At 42.0% G+C, this 22,927-nt stretch overlaps 1 protein-coding gene across 1 annotated transcript in view; it reads right to left on the bottom strand.

Moving 5' to 3' along the window:
• Positions 1–1,045: 1,045 nt before the first annotated feature.
• Positions 1,046–22,927, bottom strand: part of LOC106611510 (tenomodulin) — a 126,843-nt gene continuing 104,961 nt past the window's right edge. The window contains exons 4-7 of the mRNA XM_014211790.3: positions 17,648–17,755; positions 8,472–8,634; positions 7,869–7,975; positions 1,046–2,433 (exon numbers count right to left, since the gene is read on the bottom strand). Of these exons, the coding sequence (XP_014067265.1) occupies positions 2,224–2,433; positions 7,869–7,975; positions 8,472–8,634; positions 17,648–17,755 (588 nt within the window). The 3' untranslated portion in view covers positions 1,046–2,223. The remainder of the gene's footprint in view (positions 2,434–7,868; positions 7,976–8,471; positions 8,635–17,647; positions 17,756–22,927) is intronic.

Below are 22,927 nucleotides of genomic sequence, written 5' to 3'. Positions count from 1 at the left end.
TATGGCTGATCTTTGCATGGCTAAGGGATGATTGTACCTATAATTAGTTTGAGGTTGATTGGTTTTTTACTTTCTTCTCAACATTGTAAATGTAGAGGTATAATCAAGAGAACCTATGTTTAAAGCAACATTCATGTAAGGGAGGGTACAAAGAAAGGTATTGGATGTACTTCAAAAAAACATGAATCAAAGTGAAACCGGTTCTATCGTTTCTCATCTGTCTTTTTAAGTTTGCATGTTTACGTCTTTTATTGTTTTGATAAAAGAGCATCTACTTAGGTTTATTTTTGAGGAGGATATCAGTAACACTTTTTATGAACTACCTCTATAATACATTATAACATCGGTGCTAATAACTGCTCATAAACATCTATAACTACTTCCATAGAGCATTATGAACAGGGTGTATAATGCTTTATGAAGTAAAGTGGAATATGACATAATCAATCAATCAATTTTGGAGTCAGGACATACAGAAAGTGATAGATTGACCGTCAAAAGGTTAAGATATGTTTGAATTGCAGCACTGGACCATTTGAATGTATAGTATTTGACCTTTATCAACCAATGTTGGAATTTCAGCAAGTTGAAACCTTACTTTGGCATCCATATTAGGAAGTTCCTCAATTGTCAGGTGAAACTCCAATAGTCACCAGATAAAACGTCCTAATATGGATGCCGTATCACCATACTCACTGTGAATGTAAAATCAGTTCTTTATCTTGATAAGAGTGGGTATTAGATGTAATTTAGTTTCAAGATACATTTTAATTGTATGTACTTGTTGATCACTTAAGCATGTCAAGCCATGAATTCTTTCTTATTCTTGTAGGCCTAACCATGCTGGTAGAATCACTGTTCAGAGCATACTTATCGTGAGCTTGAGCAAATTAGCAAAGATTATATTACTGTATGGTAATTGAACTGTGGTACTATTACAGTCATTTACAGCCATTGTAGTTAAAACAATGCTGCATAAAATAACAAAAATAAGAAGTTTACATCAAATAAATATGATCAAGTTAAATTACAAGAATGCAGCATATACATGTGTGTAGCTATTGCTTTATTATAATTAGTAGACTCATTCTGATAGTAAAAACAATGTTTTTGTATACCTCATCCATACAATAAACACTATTTCAAGGTAACATGCTAACTGTGGTAACAATAGTCAAAATAGATCATTCACCCAAAAAAAAAGACTCATGTTATTTTTGTTCAACCGATAAAGTCTAGAAAGGGTTGACAGAGTGAGCAGGCTACAGCCTACACAGGCTACAGTTCTACATACATTGTTGGTTATCATATTTCAAATCAGACCTGGGTTCAAATATATATATTTTTTTTGTTAAATACTTAAGCTGTGTTTGATTGAGACTATATGGTGCACCACTGGGATAGTCCGGAAAGTGCAAACCATTCCCCATCTGTCACTCCAGGAAGGCTCAATTAAGCGCTCAAAGTATTTGATAGAAATCTAATACTATTTAAACCCAGGTCTGCTCCACATGCAATAGAATGTTGGTTACATGCCACCTATAATAAACATAAAGAAGAAAATTAAATGAGAAAGAAATGCAGCAATGAGAGAAACAGCCAAACGTAGCACTTTGATTGAAAATATGTTGAAAGCAAAATTGCACTTCAGTGCACAGACACAACAAGGCCACAAAACCAGAATTTGATGGCTAGGTAAACATTCACAATGTAACAGCTCGGGAGATCTAATGCCTTTTAGAGATGTCGCCCAGACGCTCCCAAAACTCAATTTAGACTTAAGACAAGACTGCCAGTCAATTTGCTTATTTCTGAGACAGGATGGATTACAATTGTGTACTATAACATGTTTTGCTATCACAAAGGCTTTGGAATACTGATTGGGGAGTAGCAAGGGTTGCATTCGTTTTACCTCACCAAGTGCACCAGTTGGGCTGAAAGTGCACTGATGGAATGGTCTCAAATGTGCGAACTCCACCCACCTGGTGCCTTGGGTGGGCCTAGGCTGGGTTTACACACCACCAAGCGTTCGCCTTAGCAAAACGTAACTGATGCTTGTGTAGAGTTATTACAAATTCTGGCAAGCACCAAAGTCTGTGTTGTACATGGTGAAGTCACAAAGTGCTTGCTGGGACTCTACGCCTAGTGTAGTGTAAATCCAGCCTAAAATGAATGTGCCTATCATGTGAGCTGAAACATAGTGAATCCAGTTTGACCATCCAATCATATCCTCCCGAGCATACGGGCGATCCACCAGTTGCAGGGCATAATGATCTGACAGATGACACGTCCTCCTTGGTAGTAGTATGGGTAGGGGTTAAAACCCCCCAGTGGCTCATAGTAGCGCTGGCAATAGCGGTAACCACGACGACAGTGCTGGCAGCAGTAGCCATGGTCATCTAGACGGTTATCCAGCTCAACTCCAATGTCTCTCTGTGAAGGACAAGTGGCAAGTCAATGAAAGGAAGGAAAGAAATGAAGTGCTTCAAAGGGCAGGTGATGCAAAGAAAGGAGAGCCAGAGAGAGAGAAAGACACACAGCGATCTTGAGAACATTTAATTGGAAGTATAGGTGGAGTGTGGAATGCATACACCGCACTGGCAAGGTTTATTCTTCTGTGGTAGCTACTTATTTGAAAATGAAGTGCTAAATGTTTCTCTTTCTTTTGGCTTTAGAATTTTCTGTTCAGTAAGGTCTGCACTTATACTTTAAATTAAATATTTATCAAGCAAAATCAATCTCCTTTTCTTTTCCCTGTGAAGAACACAAAAGTAGGGTCACACACGATGAATACCAGCACTCCCAGAGCAGGGACAGTCAGGACAGAGGATTTGATTGGGTGACTTGATGTTCTCGCTTCGGTCGTTCGTCAGAAAAAAGCTATGAAGCAACTAAACAGAAGAGAAAGATCAAAATGGATGTCCAAGGAAATGAATGGTCAAAATGGTTCCACGCTCGACCGTGACCCACGGATCAAGATAGCATTGGAAAGTGGGCCCGCCTCGATCCGGGAGCATAAAACATGATATAATACCCTTGACCTTTCTGTTATGTCAGTGGTAGCATTACTCTTAGCTTTACCAAGCTCCATCTCACATCCCAGAGTCCTCGGCCCCTTTGTCCCAGGGTTATATTCAGTCAAAGTGACTGACACTGCCGGTTACCGGGAAATGTACAGTATTTTTTTCATCTCTGACCTCCCACTCCCCCTGCTGTGACCCATGCGAGCTGAGCCAAAATGGCCGCCACCCCTCCATTAGAGCCTACAAATGAGAGGCTCTTCATCTTGGGCGCCCTCCCCCTGACCTTGACTTTAAGTGGATGGCACATTCCTAAAGCAATTAGGCAAGTAATGATCGACTAACAAGGATCCTTTTATTTGCTCGCGCCGAATGGGTGTGAATTAATATAAGGGCCAAATGAAACCCAAACGAAAGGTAAATTGGGTAGAATTAATGGCCCTTGGCTTTTTCCATTGTGCCAGTCCCCCAGGCCTGTGCCCTCTCCAGACGGAGTTAGGGCTGAGTGCCATGCCTTTGATCGAGGGCAATTCTGAATTGGACTCAGAGAAGTGCCACTTAAAGCCCTCTCAGAGCTGCACAGATACATGCATTTGACAACGTTTTCAATCTCCTGTAGTGAGTGAATTTGACTAAAACTTCAGAGACAATCCAGCACTGTCTGGTTAAATAGCTTTGATGAAAGAGACCAATTGTCCCCCCCTTCGGACTTTACCTGATGCCTTCCTTATGAGTCAGCCTTTCATGACAGAAGACAAACAAAATGTAACAAAAATCCATTGAGAGGGGGAACAATGCAAGGTCATTGTTTCACCCCAGTCTTGAAAAGGCCAGGGACCCATAGGAACACATAGCTCTGACCGTAAATTCTCCTCTACTGTAAACTATGGGCAGTGCCGACTGGAAGTTGTTTGGCTACTTTCCTAGAAAAGCAGTATTAGTCACAGGAAATAGTTTATAGGGCACTAAATGGTCCAGGGTTTCACAGATGTTGTTGACTCTAGTGTTTGTGGCTGGTGTTAAGCTACATTTAGGCTCCCATAACTTTTGGAGCCAGCATAATAAATACACAACACAAACAGTGCAGTAAGTAGGATTCAAATCACGAATCAGCCATCACAACTGCTGTCACAGATGATAAATGGACTAACATTGCATACTCCTAACATGGGGGACTAACAGCTCAAAAAGAAAAAAAGGATGATATGCAAAAGGTGTGTTTGATTTACGACTCTGACAAAGGCTGGTGGGCAATTACTGATTGATGATTTTAGTCAAGTTTAGAGTCATCAGCTGCGAGGCAACAATCTATTATGGAAACAACACAGACAATAATCTTGTCAGCCGCCTCACAGCTAAAACTGTGACGGTATGAAATCCAAATCTAGAGCTTCAGTTAGGGAAAATTAAGGGAAATATATTTATTCAAATAATGGGTGATTACAAAAACAAACAGACAATAGGTTGGCATTGTACTTCTGAGACAAATTAATCAGAGGCATCCTTTTTTAAAGCGTATATTAATCATTTTGGCTTTAAATTCCCCTCTTCAATGGTGACGGGTGATCGGAATGGGGCACCCTGGGAAATCTGCGCTCGTCACAATCAAGCAGCATTAACCATAGGTAAAAGTCATTACCCTCGACTCCGTCGGATTTTTGACTTCATCACACACCGAAACGGCACCTCACGCATAACATCATATCAGAGGTTTGATCAGTCTGTCAAGTTGAAAACTGTCAGTCAGTTATTCAATAATAAGGAGGAAGAGAATCAAGACGCGACGATGAATATGAAGCAGGTACTGCTTTGTACTCCCAATGCTAATTGTGTGGTCTCATCATCCACATGAAAAGCCATATTTTCTCATTATGCAGGCACGGGTGAAACCTCTAATGGTTAAAGTCAAGGGGAAATTTAATATTAAACATATTAGTAAAATATGCCACTTAGCTTTTATCCAAAGCAACTTGCATACATCATTAGTAGGTGTACAGTATGTGGGACATGAACCCACGACCTTGGCGTCATTCGCACCACCCACCATGCTCTTACCAACTGAACCACACAGGCCCAGGAAGTAACTGTGTTTATGGTTTTGTGTAGCTTACGCTCAGGGAGCAGAGGAGGTATTTACAGCCTCTGTTTACCCTCGGTTTCCTGTGAACCATCACTGCCCACTCATGCATGGGAAGCCTTGTTGTTTCAATGCTAGCTTTGGATGCCAAAGAGGGCTGGGCAGAGGTACAGTGTCACACGATGGCCCACCACCAACCATCCAACCGCCAACCTCCATCTGGCCCAAAACCGGCCCAGAACATGTGAGTGCCGGGTTGACCGACTGAGTCCCGCTGCCCAATCATATTTGAAGGCTTATCCTTCCCCTATCTAGGTCAAGGACAGTGATGCGGCTCCTCCAGCGATGTTGGATGATAGTTATTCAGTTGGAGAGATATCCAGGGCCGCTGCCTCAGTGCCATGCGGATGCTCCACCGTGGCAGCCCTGGCTATAGTTTGGCCCCATATATCTACCCACCTCTGTCACTGATACTTGAATGATTGGTTGAAAAAAAAAAAGTCAGGCTGCACCGAAATAACCCGCGTAAATACGAAAGCAGGGGCTCCAGTGGCGGTCAGGCAAGGGGCCACGGTGGAGGCCAGATCAGGTGGAGGGGTGCTGGGGTCAGAATCGCCTCCCCTCCGTTGGTCACAAAGGCCTTTGTTATTTTCCGGGCCCACAAACACTGACTGGCTGTGGCCATAATATGGGTGAACTTTAGCTATGTACAGTATTACCTTAAAAAGGGGAGCGAGTTTCATCTCCTGGTATGCTTTAATTACAGGACATAGCATTGCAGCTATGGCCATAGAGGATGAGCAGGGAGGAGGAGAGGAATAGAGGAGGAGAGGTGGACAGGAGGAGAGTGCATGGAGGCAAGCAGGTATTTCTGGGCCCAGCCTGATAAATGTTAATATTATGGCTGTGGTGTGTGTGCGTGCATGCATGCTGGCCCACCTCACTGTGTGCTGTCTGTGCGTGTGTCCAGTATGTATGTTTACCTTTGCGTGTATGTGTGTGTCAAGGGTAATTAATCATAGAGTACTAAGCCGCTCACATGCACAAAAATATGGCATTTCGGCCTCTAGACTCTTTTCTTTCTTGACTTGATAATTAAGGCATAATTAATAAATGTAGGCTATCTATTCAGTAATGAGTGTCCTTGGGAGCGCTGCTTTGTACGGCGCTAGCTGCCTGCCTTCGCCCGAAAAAAAACAAGAAAGGCTCCAGCTGAGACTGTAGGGAAAAAGTTGCTGCCTTTGAAGGCTAGATATTCCTCTCCATTAATGGAGAGACATTAAGGGAGTCTTAAGCAAGGCAAGTGCATTTAAACAGATATATAGAGCAATTTCTATGCCCTGTGGTACACAAACACAAGTCCGTTTTATGCCATGAAAGTCAGCATCAATTAGCGAGCGATTTCTATGCACAAAGAAACGAAGGAGAACTAGGCACCACTGTGGCTCGTATCTCCTAGTGTGGTCTTGGTGTGCATTCACTAGGTCAAAAGTAGTGAACTACTGTATACACAGAGTATATCAAACATTAGGAAAACCTTCCTAATATTGAGTTGCACCCCCCCTTTGCCCTCAGTTCGCTTGGGCATGGACTCTACAAGGTGTCAAAAGCATTCCACAGGGATGCTGGCACATGTTGACTCCAATGCTCCACAGTTGTGTCAAGTTGGCTGGATGTCCTTTCGGTGGTGGACCATTCTTGACACATATGGGAAACTGTTGAGCATGAAAAACCCAGCAGCGTTGCAGTTCTTGACACAAACTGGTGCGGCTGGCACCTACTACCATAACCCGTTCAAAGGCACTTACATTTTTTGTCTTGCCCATTCACCCTCTGAATGGTACACATACACAACCCATGTCTCAATTGTCTCAAGGCATAAAAATCCTTCTTTAACCTGTCATCAATAAGGGATCATAGCGTTCACCTGGATTCACCTTGTCAGTCTAAGTCATGGAAAGAGCAGGTGTTCTTAATTGTTGTAATCTCAGTGTATAGGCCCTATATATATACACTGAACAAAAATATAAATGCAACATGTAAAGTGTTGGTCCCATGTTTCATGAGCTGAAATAAAAGATCCCAGAAATGTTCCATACACAGAAAAAGCTTACATCTCTCAAATTTTGTGCACACCCTTGTTTACATCCCTGTTAGTGAGCATATCTCCTTTGCCAAGATAATCCATCCACCTGACAGGTGTGGCATATCAAGAAGCTGATTAAACAGCATGATCAATACACAGGTGCACCTTGTGCTGGGGACAATAAAAGGCCACTCTAAAATGTGCAGTTTTGTCACACAACACAATGCCACAGAGGGAGTTTTGAGGGAGCGTACAATTGGCATGTTGACTGCAGGAATGTCCATCAGAACTGTTGCCAGATAATTGAATGTTCATTTCTCTATCATAAGCCGCCACCAATGTTTTATTTCTGTCTGTGATAAAACCCTTTTGTGGGGAAAAACTGTCTGTGATTGGCTGGGCTTGAATCCCCAGTGGGTCGGCCTGGCTCCCAAGTGGGTGGGCCTATGCCCTCCCAGGCGCACCAATGGCTGTGTCAATGCCCAGTAATGTGAAACCCATAGATTAGGGCATAATGAATTTATTTCAATTGACTAATTTCCTTATATGAACTGTAACTCAGCAAAATCTTTGAAATTGTTGCATGTTGCGTTTATATTTTTGTTCAGTATACTTTTGACTAAGTGCATGATATACAGTAGGGAATATGGTGCCATTTCAGATGCAGCCCCAGTACAGTACGTACATAGTCGTTGACAGGAACCTGGTCCAGGATGTCACGGGCGACGCGGTGACCTCCGACCTCAGCATCAGGAATGTCCTCATCATCCTTCACCTCGTGGAACTCAGCATCTGCACCAAAAGGAGGAAGTACACAGAACAGCTGTTGATGTACCGGATCACAGCAGAAACTTCTTTTTTTTCTCCTGTTTGAGGTGATCCGAAGGAAAATAGTTTGCCTTCTACTGTAAATGAATCTGGCTGTTTTTCTGAGAGGCTTACCATTCTTTAAACTGCTGCAGTGTATATAGTACAGAGAATTTGGCATGGGATGTCATAATGACGCCATTCTGGTTGAATAGACCATATAACCAGATTACAACCAGGTAAGATGTATTTTTATAATAATGTCAAGCTGCTTGGGAACAATGTCATATTTTGGTTGTTATACGGTCAGATAACCAGATTACAACCAGGTAGACATATTTTTCTGGTCGCTAAAAAGAAGCCTAAAACATATTTTTACAATCAGTATACAACTTTACAAAAAAATCTCTCATCCCACCATTTTCAAAGTGCTGCGAAAATGAGAGAGGATAGGGGTGGAGAGACCCCGGTGACCCTGTACCTCTCATGGGGGAGGGATGGATCCAGTGGATGGGTAGCTCCTGGCATATCTCCCAGATCTTGGAGTTGAAGAGGAAAGCTGGGTTAGCGATGGGCTCCTCAGCAGGCACCCACACCTGGGAGTCCTCCACCACCTGCATGTCCATGCCCTCTGTGTTGCCCACCTGTCAGGGAGAGGAAACAAACACACCCACCCTTACATGGCCACACACACACACACACACACACACACACACACACACACACACACACACACACCACACACACACAAACACACACACACACCCTCAGTTGTGTGCCCTCTGCATTTTCAGCCCTCTCTTCCCAGAGCCACAGCGCACAAGCCCTGGCCGCATCCTTTTATTCACCACCCCTTATTGCCCACTGGGAGTACTGCCACTTCCTGCCTCCTGCTGACTCCCGCTAGCCTAGACTTCCTCCTCGTTTTCTGTTTCTTCCTCTCAGGCCTCCAGGCTGCCCTTTCTCCCTGACAACAACAACACAAGAATCCAACAACGGCATAGATTTGACTTTGAAACGACTTTGTAGTGCTTGATACTTTATTGTGCCACGAAAGGCTGCAATATCGTTAAATCCGACAGACACAGTAATAAAGCATATAGTGTCCTGTTCCCTCACACATCCCCTAATACCGCATTCAGCTCACAGCACTAGCGACATGCTTAATTTGTTTATACTGTAGTTCATGAGCTGTAAAGTAAACTATTAGTGCTTAATGATAGGGAATACGTGTCACTGCTATCTAAGAGATAGGGGCTTTGGCAATGCCGCATTCCACTACCGTGCCTGATGTGTTTCTTTATGTATATGTAAATACGTCGGCAAACAAACTCCTCTTCCCAGTGCCTCGTTAATTAGCAGCTGGAGAGAACAGCAAAACAGTTTACTTGACAAATGTTTTTACAAGGTGATTCTCTCCTAGTCTGAAGCTTAATTGCACATTAGTTGATCTTGATGTAGGATCCCGGGGCTATGGTTGGAGCCGGTATCATTTATATTAGGTTGTGCACTCTCGACTCTCCCTCCTTTCCCTTCTCACCCCTCGCTGATTCTCGCTTTATTCTAATTTACGGTCTGCGCTACAGTCTCGCTGTAACTGTTTGTTGTGAAGTGACATGACATCAATGAGCCTGCGGAGATGAACTCGCACCCCATTCCGGACAGATGAAAGAATACCTAGCTTAGCGGCATGGCCACTCAGCCACTGAAGTGCTAGTCGACCGGGTTTGCGCTTAGACAAGCAGTCAAGCCTTTGACAGTTTGCTCTCATTCTTTTTTCAGCTCATTTTTAGCCTGGTCTGGATCGGGCTAAACTAATGACAACTCAGAGGAGGACTAGGGGGGCTCTGGCAGCGTTCGCTCCTCCTGAACTACAGAAATTAAAATGAAGGCCAGGAAACACAAACAGATCTCTCTAATTGGACAGCAGAACCACTGAAGAGGAGCAACTAAGGAAACCTTCCCGAAATTAGGAAATGGAGGTCACGACACAGAGCACTGTAATATGACTTTTACTTTGCAGTTGAGAAACAAGACCAATAAGTTGCAAAGGGAGACCGCTCTCTGGGCAATATTAAAGTTTATCATAGCTAGTGTGGAATAGTGATTTAAAAAGTCCAATTGACAAGTACAAAGACGATGCGATAATGATTTTATGATGCAGTTATATCATAAATGAAGCTGTCTTGTATCTAATATTGGACATTGCTTAAGTAAAGATATTTTGTATTAGATGTCAGACTAATTATTTATTTACTATAGCTCGGAGCCTATGTAACCACATTCCACACACATTCAGTATCATGCTGTAATGAACATACACTTGCCCTCTCTCGATATAATGACTTAAGGGTGCAACTTTGTGACTCAAGCTTATACTGTAGGTCACGTGTTTGTCATTGATCAATGAATATTTTCTCATGACACCATAAGACCCTGGATATACATGAACTGTATAGGACATTACTTCCCATCTGGCTGTCTCCCATACTATAAAGCCATGGCACATTTTGGTAAGACTTTACTTGACACCCAGTGGCATAACACGTTATGACATGGTCATAACCATGTCATAACAATGTCATGACCCATATATTTACACCTGTTGTGACATATTGCACTATTTTATGGCTGGTAATGACACCTACATAAGAGTGTAAAAACCAACATTTATTCAAATTAGTTTTTTCCCTGACAAGAAGTTTCCTTTCGTTTGAAAGTTCGTCTTAAATACTTTTTTGTTGTTGTAATTAATTCTCTTAAGTCATGTTTTTTTCTCTCATCATATTTAAAAGAAAATACACTTTATGACACTGTCATGAAGCATTATGACCATTCTGTGTCACTTCACTTGGATTAAGGAAATACACTTTGAGACGATCAAGAAGGAATTTTGAGATATGCCTATCACGTACATGTCCTTACAGTTGAAGTCGGAAGTTCACATACACTTAGGTTGGAGTCATTAAAACTCGTTTTTCAACCACTCCACAAATTTCTTGTTAACAAACTATAGTTTTGGCAACTCGGTTAGGACATCTACTTTGTGCACGACAGAAGTAATTCTTCCAACAATTGTTACCGAGTGTCACAGATTTCGTTGTGGTGTTGAAGGGAAGACCAAAATGCAGCGGGTATGTGGATACTCATTCTTTTAATGAAAATAATCGAAGCATCCACAGGGAAAAAACAAAACAATAAACAGTACTCACGACTAGACAGTGTAGCAGGCTCAATAAACGCAGTGCTCACAAACAATTCCCCACAAACACACAGACAAACACACCCAACTAATATAGGACTCCCAATCAAAGGCAACACCACACACCTGCCTTCAATTGGAAGTCCACCCCAATTAACTATACATAGAACAACCCAACCTAGACAGAACATACAAAACACAACTCCTTCTGCCACGCCCTGACCAAAACTTATACACCTACTCCACCTGCTGGTCAGGACGTGACACCGAGAGATTATTTCACTTATAATTCACTGTATCACAATTCCAGTGGGTCAGAAGTTTACATACACTAAGTTGACTGTGCCTTTAAACAGCTTGGAAAATTCCTGAAAATGATGTCATGGCTTTAGAAGCTTCTGATAGGCTAATTGACATCATTTGAGTCAATTGGAGGTGTACCTGTGGATGTATTTCAAGGCCTACCTTGAAACTCAGTGCCCCTTTGCTTGACATCATGGGAAAATCAAAAGAAATCAGTCAAGACGCCAGAAAAAAAATTGTAGACCACCACAAGTCGGGTTCATCCTTGGGAGCAATTTCCAAACGCCTGAAGGTACCACGTTCATCTGTACAAACAATAGAAGTCAAGTATAAACACCATGGGACCACGCAGCCGTCATACCGCTCAGGAAGGAGACGCATTCTGTCTCCTAGAGATGAACGTACTTTGGTGCGAAAAGTGCAAATCAATCCCAGTACAACAGCAAAGGACCTTGTGAAGATGCTGGAGGAAACAGGTACAAAGTATCTTAATCCACAGTAAAATGAGTCCTATATCGACATAACCTGAAAGGCCACTCAGCAAGGAAGAAGCCACTGCTCCAAAGCCGCCATAAAAAAGTCAGACTACAGTTTGCAACTGCACAAGGGGACAAAGATCGTACTTTTTGGAGAAATGTCTCTGGTCTGGTGAAACAAAAATAGAACTGTTTGGCCACAATGACCATCATTATGTTTGGAGGAAAAAGGGGGAGGCTTGCAAGCCGAAGAACACCATCCCAACCATGAAGCACAGGGGTGGCAGCATTATGTTGTGGGGGTGCTTTGCTGCAGGATGGACTGGTGCACTTCACAAAATAGATGGCGTCATGAGGGAGGAAATTATGTGGATATATTGAAGCAACATCTCAAGACATCAGTCAGGAAGTTAAAGCTTGGTCGCAAATGGGTCTTCCAAATGGACAATGACCCCAAGCATACTTCCAAAGTTGTGGCAAAATGGCTTAAGGACATCAAAGCCAAGGTATTGGAGTGGCCATCACAAAGCCCTGACCTCCATCCTATAGAACATTTGTGGGCAGAACTGAAAAAGCGTATGCGAGGAAGAAGGCTACAACCCTGACTCAGTTACACCAGCTCTGTCAGGAGGAATGGGCCAAAATTCACCCAACTTATTGTGGGAAGCTTGTGGAAGGCTAGCCGAAACATTTGACCCAAGTTAAACAATTTAAAGGCAATGCTACCAAATACTAATTGAGTGTATGTAAACTTCTGACCCACTGGGAATGTGATGAAAGAAATAAAAGCTGAAATAAATCATTCTCTCTATTATTCTGACATTTCACATTCTTAAAATAAAGTGGTGATCCTAACTGACCTAAGACAGGGACTTTTTACTAGCATTAAATGTCAGGAATTGTGAAAAACTGAGTTTAAATGTATTTTGCTAAGGTGTATGTAAACTTCCGACTTCAACTGTATATCAGTCATCAGTGAGAAAGAGTGTGTCTTGACCTGCTCCTGATATCTGCTCCTGCATTTAACCCAGTCATTAGCAACAGAGCATTGGGGTAGGTGCATGTCTGACATCAGTGTGTGCCAATTACAATGATAATTTCACATGGTCCAAAAAAAAGAAATTGTATAACAATGTTGCCACAATAGCCATGGTGTAATGGAATGTTTTGCCTTGTGTGGTAGGTTTTGTGGGTTTTGACACTCTTATGTAGGTGTCGTAACAAGCCATAAAATAACACTATATGTCATAACAGGTGTAAATATATCTGTCATGACAGTGTTTTATGACCATATTATAACAAGTTGTCAGCTGTTATGACACATGACATGGTTTTGACCGTGTCATAATGTGTTATGACGCTGGGTGTCAAGTTGTCACGGGTGTCGTAGGGTGTAGACCAAAACGCAGCGGGAAAATGTATACTCATCTTCTTTTTATTTAGTGAAGAAGGAAAACACAAAAACGTATACAAAAAAACAAACGAACTGGACAGTCTCGTCAGGCACACAGCTAAACAAGAAACAATCTCCCACAAAATCCCATGCCAAACACATACCTATTTATAGGACCTTCAATCAGAGGCAACGATAGACAGCTGCCTCCAACTGAAGGCCCCAACACCAATTAACTAAACATAGAAATACAAACGACTAGACTGAATGTAGAACTAAACTAACATAGAACAATAACCAACACCCTGGACTAATTAATCAAATACCCCTCTACATACATAACCACCCCGAACCAAATACCCCCTCTACATGAACACATACACAAACACACCCTAAACCACATAAAACAAATACCCTCTGCCATGTCCTGACCAAACTATAAGTACAAATAACCCCTTTTCTGGTCAGGACGTGACACAAGTAAAGTGTTACCCACACTTTTAATTCTGTGTATGCTCCGCATGTTCACACAACACACAACTTTTTGTTTTAGTCATATGACATTTACCTACCTACATATAATTCCAAGAATGTGTTGTTTTTTCATGCATTGTTTGGCATTTGTTTGTGTTTTTCTTATCTGAGTGGGAGGTTTCCTTGCCAGCTAGGTTGGTTGTGGCAATACATATTAAGTGGTTACCCTGAGGAGGAAGAAGAGACCCAATAACACACTGTTCTACTGTCTGAAGGAGGAGGACAAGGAGAATTTCATCAGCTTCAAGACTGGAGGGAAACTAGGGGAGGCTCAGGGATTACAGCGTCCCATCATTTCATATGAGGAACAAAGTGAAAATGGCCGAAGATACCGGCGGCAAACAATTCATGTTTGTCACCTGGTTCTACTCCCCGGGTGCTTTATTTCCTTATCAGCCACTCGCAGCTCCCCCACCGGCTGCATTGTTTTCACCTCACCTCTGAGAATCTGAGGCCCCAGACGTCCACCACTGAGCCCACATTCACATAGCCCGCAGCTTGGCTGAGCTGAGCAGCAGCAAAAGCTGTTTTGTTTTTAATTAACCACTCTGTGTTTCACACGGTCGTAACATTTCTCAAATGACTGCCTCGCCTGGTTCACCAACTACTTCTCAGACAGAGTTCAGTGAGTCAAATCGGAGTGCCTGTTGTCCGGACCTTTGGCGGTCTCTATGGGGGTGCCACAGGGTTCAATTCTCGGGCCGACTCTTTTCTCTGTATATATCAACGATGTCGCTCTTGCTGCGAGTGATTCCCTGATCCACCTCTACGCAGACGACACCATTCTGTATACATCTGGCCCTTCTTTGGACACTGGGTTACCTAACCTCCAAACGAGCTTCAATGCCATACAACACTCCTTCCGTTGCCTCCAACTGCTCTTAAACGCTAGTAAAACCAAATGCATGCTTTTCAACCGTTCGCTGCCCGCACCCGCCCGCCCGACTAGCATCACTACTCTGGAAGGTTCTGACTTAGAATATGTGGACAACTACAAATACCTAGGTGTCTGGCTAGACTGTAAACTCTCCTTCCAGACTCATATTAAACATCGCCAATCCAAAATTAAATATAGAATCGGCTTCCTATTTCGCAACAAAGCCTCCTTCACTCACGCCGCCAAACATACCCTCCATAAAACTGACTATCCTACTGATCCTTGACTTTGGCGATGTAATTTACAAAATAGTTTCCAATACTCTACTCAGCAAACTGTATGCAGTCTATCACAGTGCCATCCGTTTTGTCACCAAAGCCCCTTATACCACCCACCACTGCGACCTGTATGCTCTAGTCGGCTGGCCCTCGCTACATATTCATCGCCAAACCCACTGGCTCCAGGTCATCTATAAGTCTTTGCTTGGTAAAGCCCCGCCTTATCTCAGCTCACTGGTCACGATAACAACACCCACCCGTAGCACGCGCTCCAGCAGGTATATCTCACTGGTCATTCCCAAAGCCAACATCTCCTTTGGCCGCCTTTCTTTCCAGTTCTCTGCTGCCAATGACTGGAACGAATTGCAAAAATCGCTGAAGCTGGAGGTGTATATTTCATAGCCCATCTGTAAATATCCCACCCCATCTACCTACCTCATCCCCATATTGTTTTTATAAAATTGTTCCTCCTGACAGAGCTGGTGTAACTGAGTCAGGTTTGTAGGCCTCCTTGCTCTCACAAGATTTTTCAGTTCTGCCCACACATTTTCTATGGGATTGAGGTCAGGGCTTTGTGATGGCCACTCCAATTCCTTGACTTTGTTATTCTTAAGCCATTTTGCTACAACCTTGTAAGTATGCTTGGGGTCATTGTCCATTTGGAAGACCCATTTGTGACCAAGCTTTAACTTCCTGACTGATGTCTTGAGATGTTGCTTCAATATGTCCACATAATTTTCCTGCGTCATGATGACATCTATTTGTGAAGTGCACCAGTCCCTCCTGCAGCAAAGCACCCCCACAGCATGATGCTGCCACCACCGTGCTTCATGGTTGGGATGGTGTTCTTCGGCTTGCAAGCCTCCCCCTTTTTCCTCCAAACATAACGATGGTCATTATGGCCAAACTGTTCTATTTTTGTTTCACCAGACCAGACCAATTTTTTTTCTGACATCTTGGCTGATTTCTTTTGATTTTTCCATGATGTCAAGCAAAGAGGCACTGAGTTTCAAGGTAGGCCTTGAAATACATCAAATGATGTCAATAAGCTTATCAGAAGCTTCTAAAGCATTGACATCATTTTCTGGAATTTTCCATGCTGTTTAAAGGCACAGTCAACTTAGTGTATGTAAACTTCTGACCCACTGGAATTGTGATACAGTGAATTATAACTGAAATAATCTGTCTGTAAACAATTGTTGGAAAAATGACTTGTGTCATGCACAAAGTAGATGTCCTAACTGACTTGCCAAGACTATAGTTTGTTATCAATAAATTTGTGGAGTGGTTGAAAAACGAGTTTAAATGACTCCAACCTAAGTGTATGTAAACTTCCGACTTCAACTGTATATGAATTAGTATGAGCTAATGTGGTAGTTAATATGAGTAAATGATGAATAAATACATTGATAAGATATAATTACAATGTGTTAATAGTTAACATGTCCATGAACAAATAATTTTATTGAGAAATGCACTGCACAGTGTACTTAAGGGTGTCATATACACAGTACTGTAGGGTGCCATAACTTGACATTTCCACAGTAGAAAGGCTATGTACCAGTATAATATTATTATGGGGACTTGTTCTTGACTAATCCAGTGTGATTGTGGGCTAACCCTGTGTGTGAGCATACGTGTGTCTGCACGCTCGTGTGTGTGTGTGTGTGTGTGAGATTAAGCGTGTGTGCATCCTTGCTCTGATCACACACCAAGTATCGTCCGCTAACCTTTGGAGCACCTCTTCTTCCTCTCTCTTCCCAGTCTACTCCTCACCACAGCCAACGCCCCTATCTAATTGATGCCACAGAAGTTTAATTAGTTTTCACAATGTGCAAAAGAAGACAACAATGAAAGGGAATATGGTGCAGGCTGGACAATTACTCTCTGTAAACAGGTACCAGACATTCAAAAGATGAGAGAGAAGGGGATGTCGCCTGGTTCTCTGTCTAAACAGCTTGTGTTCCTAAAGTCAGAAAGGGATATCTGGGATTTACTTGGCATGACAATGGAGCAACATTTACATTTTTTTTAATGATGTAATTGGTAATTGCCATCTGTAAAATATAAATGAGTGGAGGATGGTAGAGGCTGAAAATATTTTGTGAGGCATTCATCGGCTGAACTTCATATACGGCTCTTAGGCCAGGAGAAGTGAAATTAATCGCTCGAAGAAATGTACGCACCCTTTAATGGCTTATACCTCTTCCTCAGATCCCTCTCTTACGTTCTCTTTCACACTTACCCCTTTAGGCTATTTTTGTCAAGCCTTTGGAGGAGTATGATTACAAATGTTTATTAGTTTAAGATTGACAGCAAACACCATTTGATGTGATCCACAAAGGGGGTTGATGGGTTTGTGGGCAGCTTTCAGACGGTTTCATGTGTGCTGGAGACAGAGATTATACTTCAGCGGGAGAGGGCGGAGAAGAGCGGATGGTCAGGGTGAGTGTTTGAGCGCAGCTCTCCGACTCCTCTTCTCTGTTTATTCCTACTACCCCTGCAAAATACATATTTTCCTCCACACACAGACACACACACACACACACACACACACACATTGAGTCAGAGAGATGCAGATATTCATACTGTACCAGTATCTCTGTGTTCAAGGTCGCCACCTCTGTCACTTTGGGAAGCTCCCTGGTCTGGGTCTTGATGTAACACATCTGATGTTTGGCGAACCGGATACCTGTGATTCCCTTTGAGTGGAAAAAGCGAGATGGAATAATACAAAATTCTGATATGTATCATTTATTATTTTGTCTGTGATGTGGAACAGCATAGCGATGGGGAGATATCATTTTTCAAAACGTTTCTTCAGTCTCTTGAAGAAAAATCTAAGCTCTTAATAAGTAACAGAAGTTAGAACCTAATGAGGGTGCCTTTTGATTTTCTTTATCTTTGTTTTTCTCCTTCTACTTTTTTTTCTACCTCCTTGTAGATTACAGCACGTTCAAAGACAACTTAGCTCCTACAACACAAACCTCGCTTTTAGAACAGATTGAGTAAAAAACGAGGGGTTCTTCCAGGCTAAACAATACTTGATAGAGAGGATATCTCAAGCAGGAAAGCCAAGCGACATATCCTAGGGCGAAGCAGCAGTTGCATCCCAAATGGCACCCTTTTCCCTTGATAGTGCCTTCAGAAAGCATTAACACCCCTTGACTTTTTTCACATTTTGCTGTGTTACCGCCTGAATTTAGAATTGATTCAATTGAGATTTGGTGTCACTAGCCTACACTTAATACCCCACAATATCAAATGGGAATTATGTTTGTATTTCTTTTTTAACATTAATTAAAAATGAAAAGCTGAAATGTCTTGAGTCAATAAATATTCAACCCCTTTGTTATGGCAAGCCTAAATTATATATATATAAAAAATGTGCTTAATAATAATAATAACACATAATAAAGTTCAATGGACTCACTGTGTGCAATAATAGTGTTCAACATGATTTTTGAATGACTGCCTCATCTTTGTACCCCACACATACAATTATCTGCAAGGTCCCTCAGTCAAGCAGTGACTGAGGGACCTTACAAAGCCTCGCAAAGAAGGGCACCTATTGCTTGATGGCTGTCTAGCAATGATCAATAACCAACTTGACAGAGCTTGAAGATTTTTTTAAATAATAAATGTGCAAACATTGTACAATCCAGATGTGCAAAGCTCTTAGAAACGCACCCAGAAAGACACAGCTGTAATTGCTGCCAAAGATGATTCTAACATGTATTGACTCCGGAGGTTGAATACTTATCTAGTCAAGATATATCAGTGTTTTATGATTCATATTTTTTCTTCCACTTTGACAGAGTATTTTGTGTACATTGTTCACACAAAAAAATAATTTAAATCCATTTTAATCCCACTTTGTAACACAACAAAATGTGGAAAAAGTCAAGGGGTGTGAATACTTTTTGAAGTTACTGTTTATGGCATAGGGGGATATTTGGAATGCATCCAGTGTTTCTACGGAGGCTGCCCCCGCTGAATTAGTCAGTCATAGGTTCCTGTCACTCTCTTAATCTGTGCAGCCTAGTGAAGAGCCGCTCTTTTCAGATCCATTGATGATCCCCCACCTTGTGGAATGCAGGGCCTTTTCAATTTAACGATGACAGGAAAAAGCCTATTTCAACAAAGCAGACATATCTGTTAATTATCTTTGTGTGCAATTATCTGTTTGACTAAGTAGTTCTGCTGGAATAAGTCTGAAAGCCCACAAAAGCATATGAGATTGTAACTCGTGCCGTCTCTAGGGCTACCAGAGTCATGTGCATATGAGAATAGAGTGCTGGATCTTCACCGGCCACGCTCGCCTTAACATTGTATCACGATAAGTGGTGGCATGAAAATGGACTTGATTCAATCGTAATTTAATTACATCTACATGGCGTAGAGCTCTAATACCTTTCTGACTTCTTTAAAATAGCGTTAACTTGGAAATACGGACGTTCTATTCCACTTGTCTTTAGAGGTCACACACGACGACATGATATGAAGCCTGTCAAAATCCCCTTGTCTATAATTGTCTTTAAAACGCTGCAATAATAGTCACCAACACAGAAGTATAATGTTTATTATTAGAAGTATAATGTTTATGACTTTATTGTGATGAGCCCCTGTGTATTTTACTGTAATGGCGAGCGCCACTACAGAGAGAGAAAAAGGACAATCTCGTGATGTGATGCAATGATTAACGGAGTTTGCCAACCAGAAAATAAAGAAAATACACATCATTATGGGGATAATAAATGGGAAAAGGATGCAAGGTTTTTAAAATAATGTCAGAATACCGGCTCGCTATTCACCCCTGGTTAAACATGCTACACGTATACTGATAGCTTTAAGCTTTCCAACTGAACAAATGATTTGATTGGAGGGCTCATTGCATTGCCATTGCAGAGAAAGGTTAGGGGACGCTGTATTAATCATTGTCACTTGGGCTCTATATTACCATCTCTTCCCGCATCTAGCATCTTGTGAGTGTCAGCCCAGGTAATGTGTTGAGGAAACAAACATGGATGCTCATTCTACATTTAATAAATGATCAGTTATTAACCCCACACTCTCCCCTCGGCTCCTGTTAAAGGGGGCCCTAAACCCATGCCATGAAATATTATCTCTGAGTCGCTGAACCTCTGTTTGTGATTTCCTTTCATTCACAGTCGTGTTCAGGGTTGTGCACATTTAAGGCACAAAACTGGAAAACCTTTTCACAACGGAAAATATAAATTGTTGTTTGTTTTTGGACAACTAAAGGTAGTGCCTTCCTCTTTCAGTCCATTTCCCTCTGTTTTGAGCCTAATGGACACAACCTAGGATTAGTGTTGCTTGCCGTAAACAATAAACAATGTCATCTTTGGATATTGCAGTATCTGAGAAACAGTATGTATTTTAAAGAAAATATAGATTATTTAATGACTAAATGTAAAGCAGATAATTGCAGTATGGATTCTTGATTGATATGACGAGGAACTGTGTGTTGCTCATAAAGGTAACCTGGAAGACTTCACATAAAAAGGGATCAGTGTCTTAGATTGAATCAATTTGTAGAACACAAGTTTGTATTGATGTCAAGCGCAAGGTTCTGGAAAACTGGAATTGAGGTAGGCCTACTCTCATCTATACTCTTTCCCCCAAATTAATTCTACATCATTATTTGAAATGTATTCTTGTATTATTGCTTATTTTGATACAGTTTGAAAGTAATTCATTGTGTAATAGGAATGATTTAGAGCTTTACTCTAGTTCCAGATATCATTTTTAACAAAAAAGAGTAACCTTCAAAATACATAATGCGGTCTTTTGCATCGAATTGCATCAAAATATATGTTTTTAGAAGAGCTACATTGAAATACATTAGATGTGCTGGTGGTAGTTGCACTATGTGACCATAATTATTCTCATACAAAAGACTGTTGAATATGCTTGAATGCCCGTCCTGTCTTTTACTGGTATTCTTATTTCCACTTCTTGTTCCCTAGGTTCTTCCTGCAGCATGTTCCCTGTATTAACCTGAAACAAAAGAGGCGGCATTATCTGCCCATTTCAATTCCTCATTCACAGCCCTTGAGCTTGACGGAGATAGTTTTTAAGGTGGCTTTTGAATTTGTAATGACTTGAGAAACATCCTTTATTTAAAAAGTCTCTTCAAAAACCACCCCCCCACTCAGCTAACACTTAGTATAACTTATAATAAGGTTTGTGTTTTCCTGCACTCTCTTCTTTTCTTTTGTAATCACAATGGCGCTGGAATTATTCTGCTCGCTCACTTGTTTCGCCATCTCCCGTGGTAGTGCCCGGAATCAAACGTATTTTCTTGATGAATTCAGACTGGATGGGATAGAGGAGGAACCAGCAATATGCATGCTTTCGGTGTGTGTGTGCGCGCGTGCGCAAGTGCTTGCGTGTCAGTATTGTAACGGTTTTGACTTGAGGTTATCGTTTATAGGGGTGCCAGGTAGGTTGTGCCTACCAGAGAAAATATTGGTTTCTCCTTTTGGTTTGGGAGGGAATGAGTCCCATTTGGTCCGTCAAGTCTACACCAATACAAAAGGACTCATGTAAAAGTCAGGATGGAAATACACTTTTCATAAACCCTTAAAACATTGGAAAGAACTTACAAAACAACTGTATTCTTTTGCGTGGTTGTATTACTAACATAAATGATCACACACACAACAATATAACAAATAATGAGCTCTAAACAGCTCTGGTTCCTCCAGAAATGTCCTGTACCTCGGGCCTAAAAAGAGTCCAGCCCAGTAAACAAGTTCAGGGAACTCAAGTGACCTTAGTCACGCAATGTTTGTCCGTTCATCCCAGTGTAGCGTAAACCCAGTGTCAATGATACAATCAAAATAACAAATATTTTACCACACATCTCAATAAGTCCTCAACTACAACTAACTACATAAATCATTACGGTATACATCACACCAAAACAAATGAAATACCGTATATGAAAAAGGTTATATTCAGTCGGTCAGTCAGACAATCCAATCCGCCGACAGATCTCCAGCGGAGAAAGGCCACGAAGAACAACGGAGAGGTGTAGTCCACGGACGCAAAGAGTGGATCCAATCCTGGGTAAAACTTGCTATTAGGCTACACAAAGCACACTTTTAAAGCAACACAACAAACGGAAGAGAGAAGCTTCAGAACTGAGGGTTGAACACATCCTCATTCACGTTTCCATCACAACCCCACTTTTGCGCAGCTGATGCTGGCTATTTAATTGGGAATTAAAGGGGAAGCGCCCTATTGGAAGGAGAAGCCCTATTTAATTAAGAATTAAAGGGAAAGCGCTCTATTGGAAGGAGAAGCACTGAGACGGTTCAGGAAAATTCAGGGCCGTCACACACCCCCTCCCCTGGAAAAAGCCGACCATTGCCCTGGAAGGCACATCTTGGTCGGGGAAACAGAGAAATGTCTCCTCATCACTTTCCTCTACAAAAATATTCATTATTTTTTGGCGCTCATGCTCCTCAGCCGAGGGGTCACAGGCCTTAAGGCGTGATACTTCTGGGTCTGGGAATCCGAGAAAAGTCTCCTCACTTTCCTCTTCAAAGATCTCCAGGACCTTGCGGCGCTCAATCTCCTCCAATTCCTCAGCCGAGGGGTAACAGGCCTTAAGGCGTGAGACATGGACAACGCGCATATCTTCCTCTGTGTCCTCTTTCACCACTCGGTAGTTCAAAGGGCCTCTCTGCTCCACAATCCTATATGGTCCTTGCCATTTAGGAGCGAGCCTGGCCGAGAAGAATTGTTCAGGTTTTGAATAAGGATGAGAGCGAAGCCACAGCCGATAACGAAGCTGGAACTGCATATCTCGTCTCTTCTTATCATAATTTCTCTTCTGCTTGAGT

The sequence above is a fragment of the Salmo salar genome, chromosome 09, assembly GCF_965601325.2.
Source record: "Salmo salar chromosome 09, fSalSal1, whole genome shotgun sequence".
NCBI classification, from domain to species: Eukaryota; Metazoa; Chordata; class Actinopteri; order Salmoniformes; family Salmonidae; genus Salmo; species Salmo salar.
Note: the sequence above shows the minus strand (reverse complement) of the source record. Positions and strands in the feature narration are given on the sequence as shown.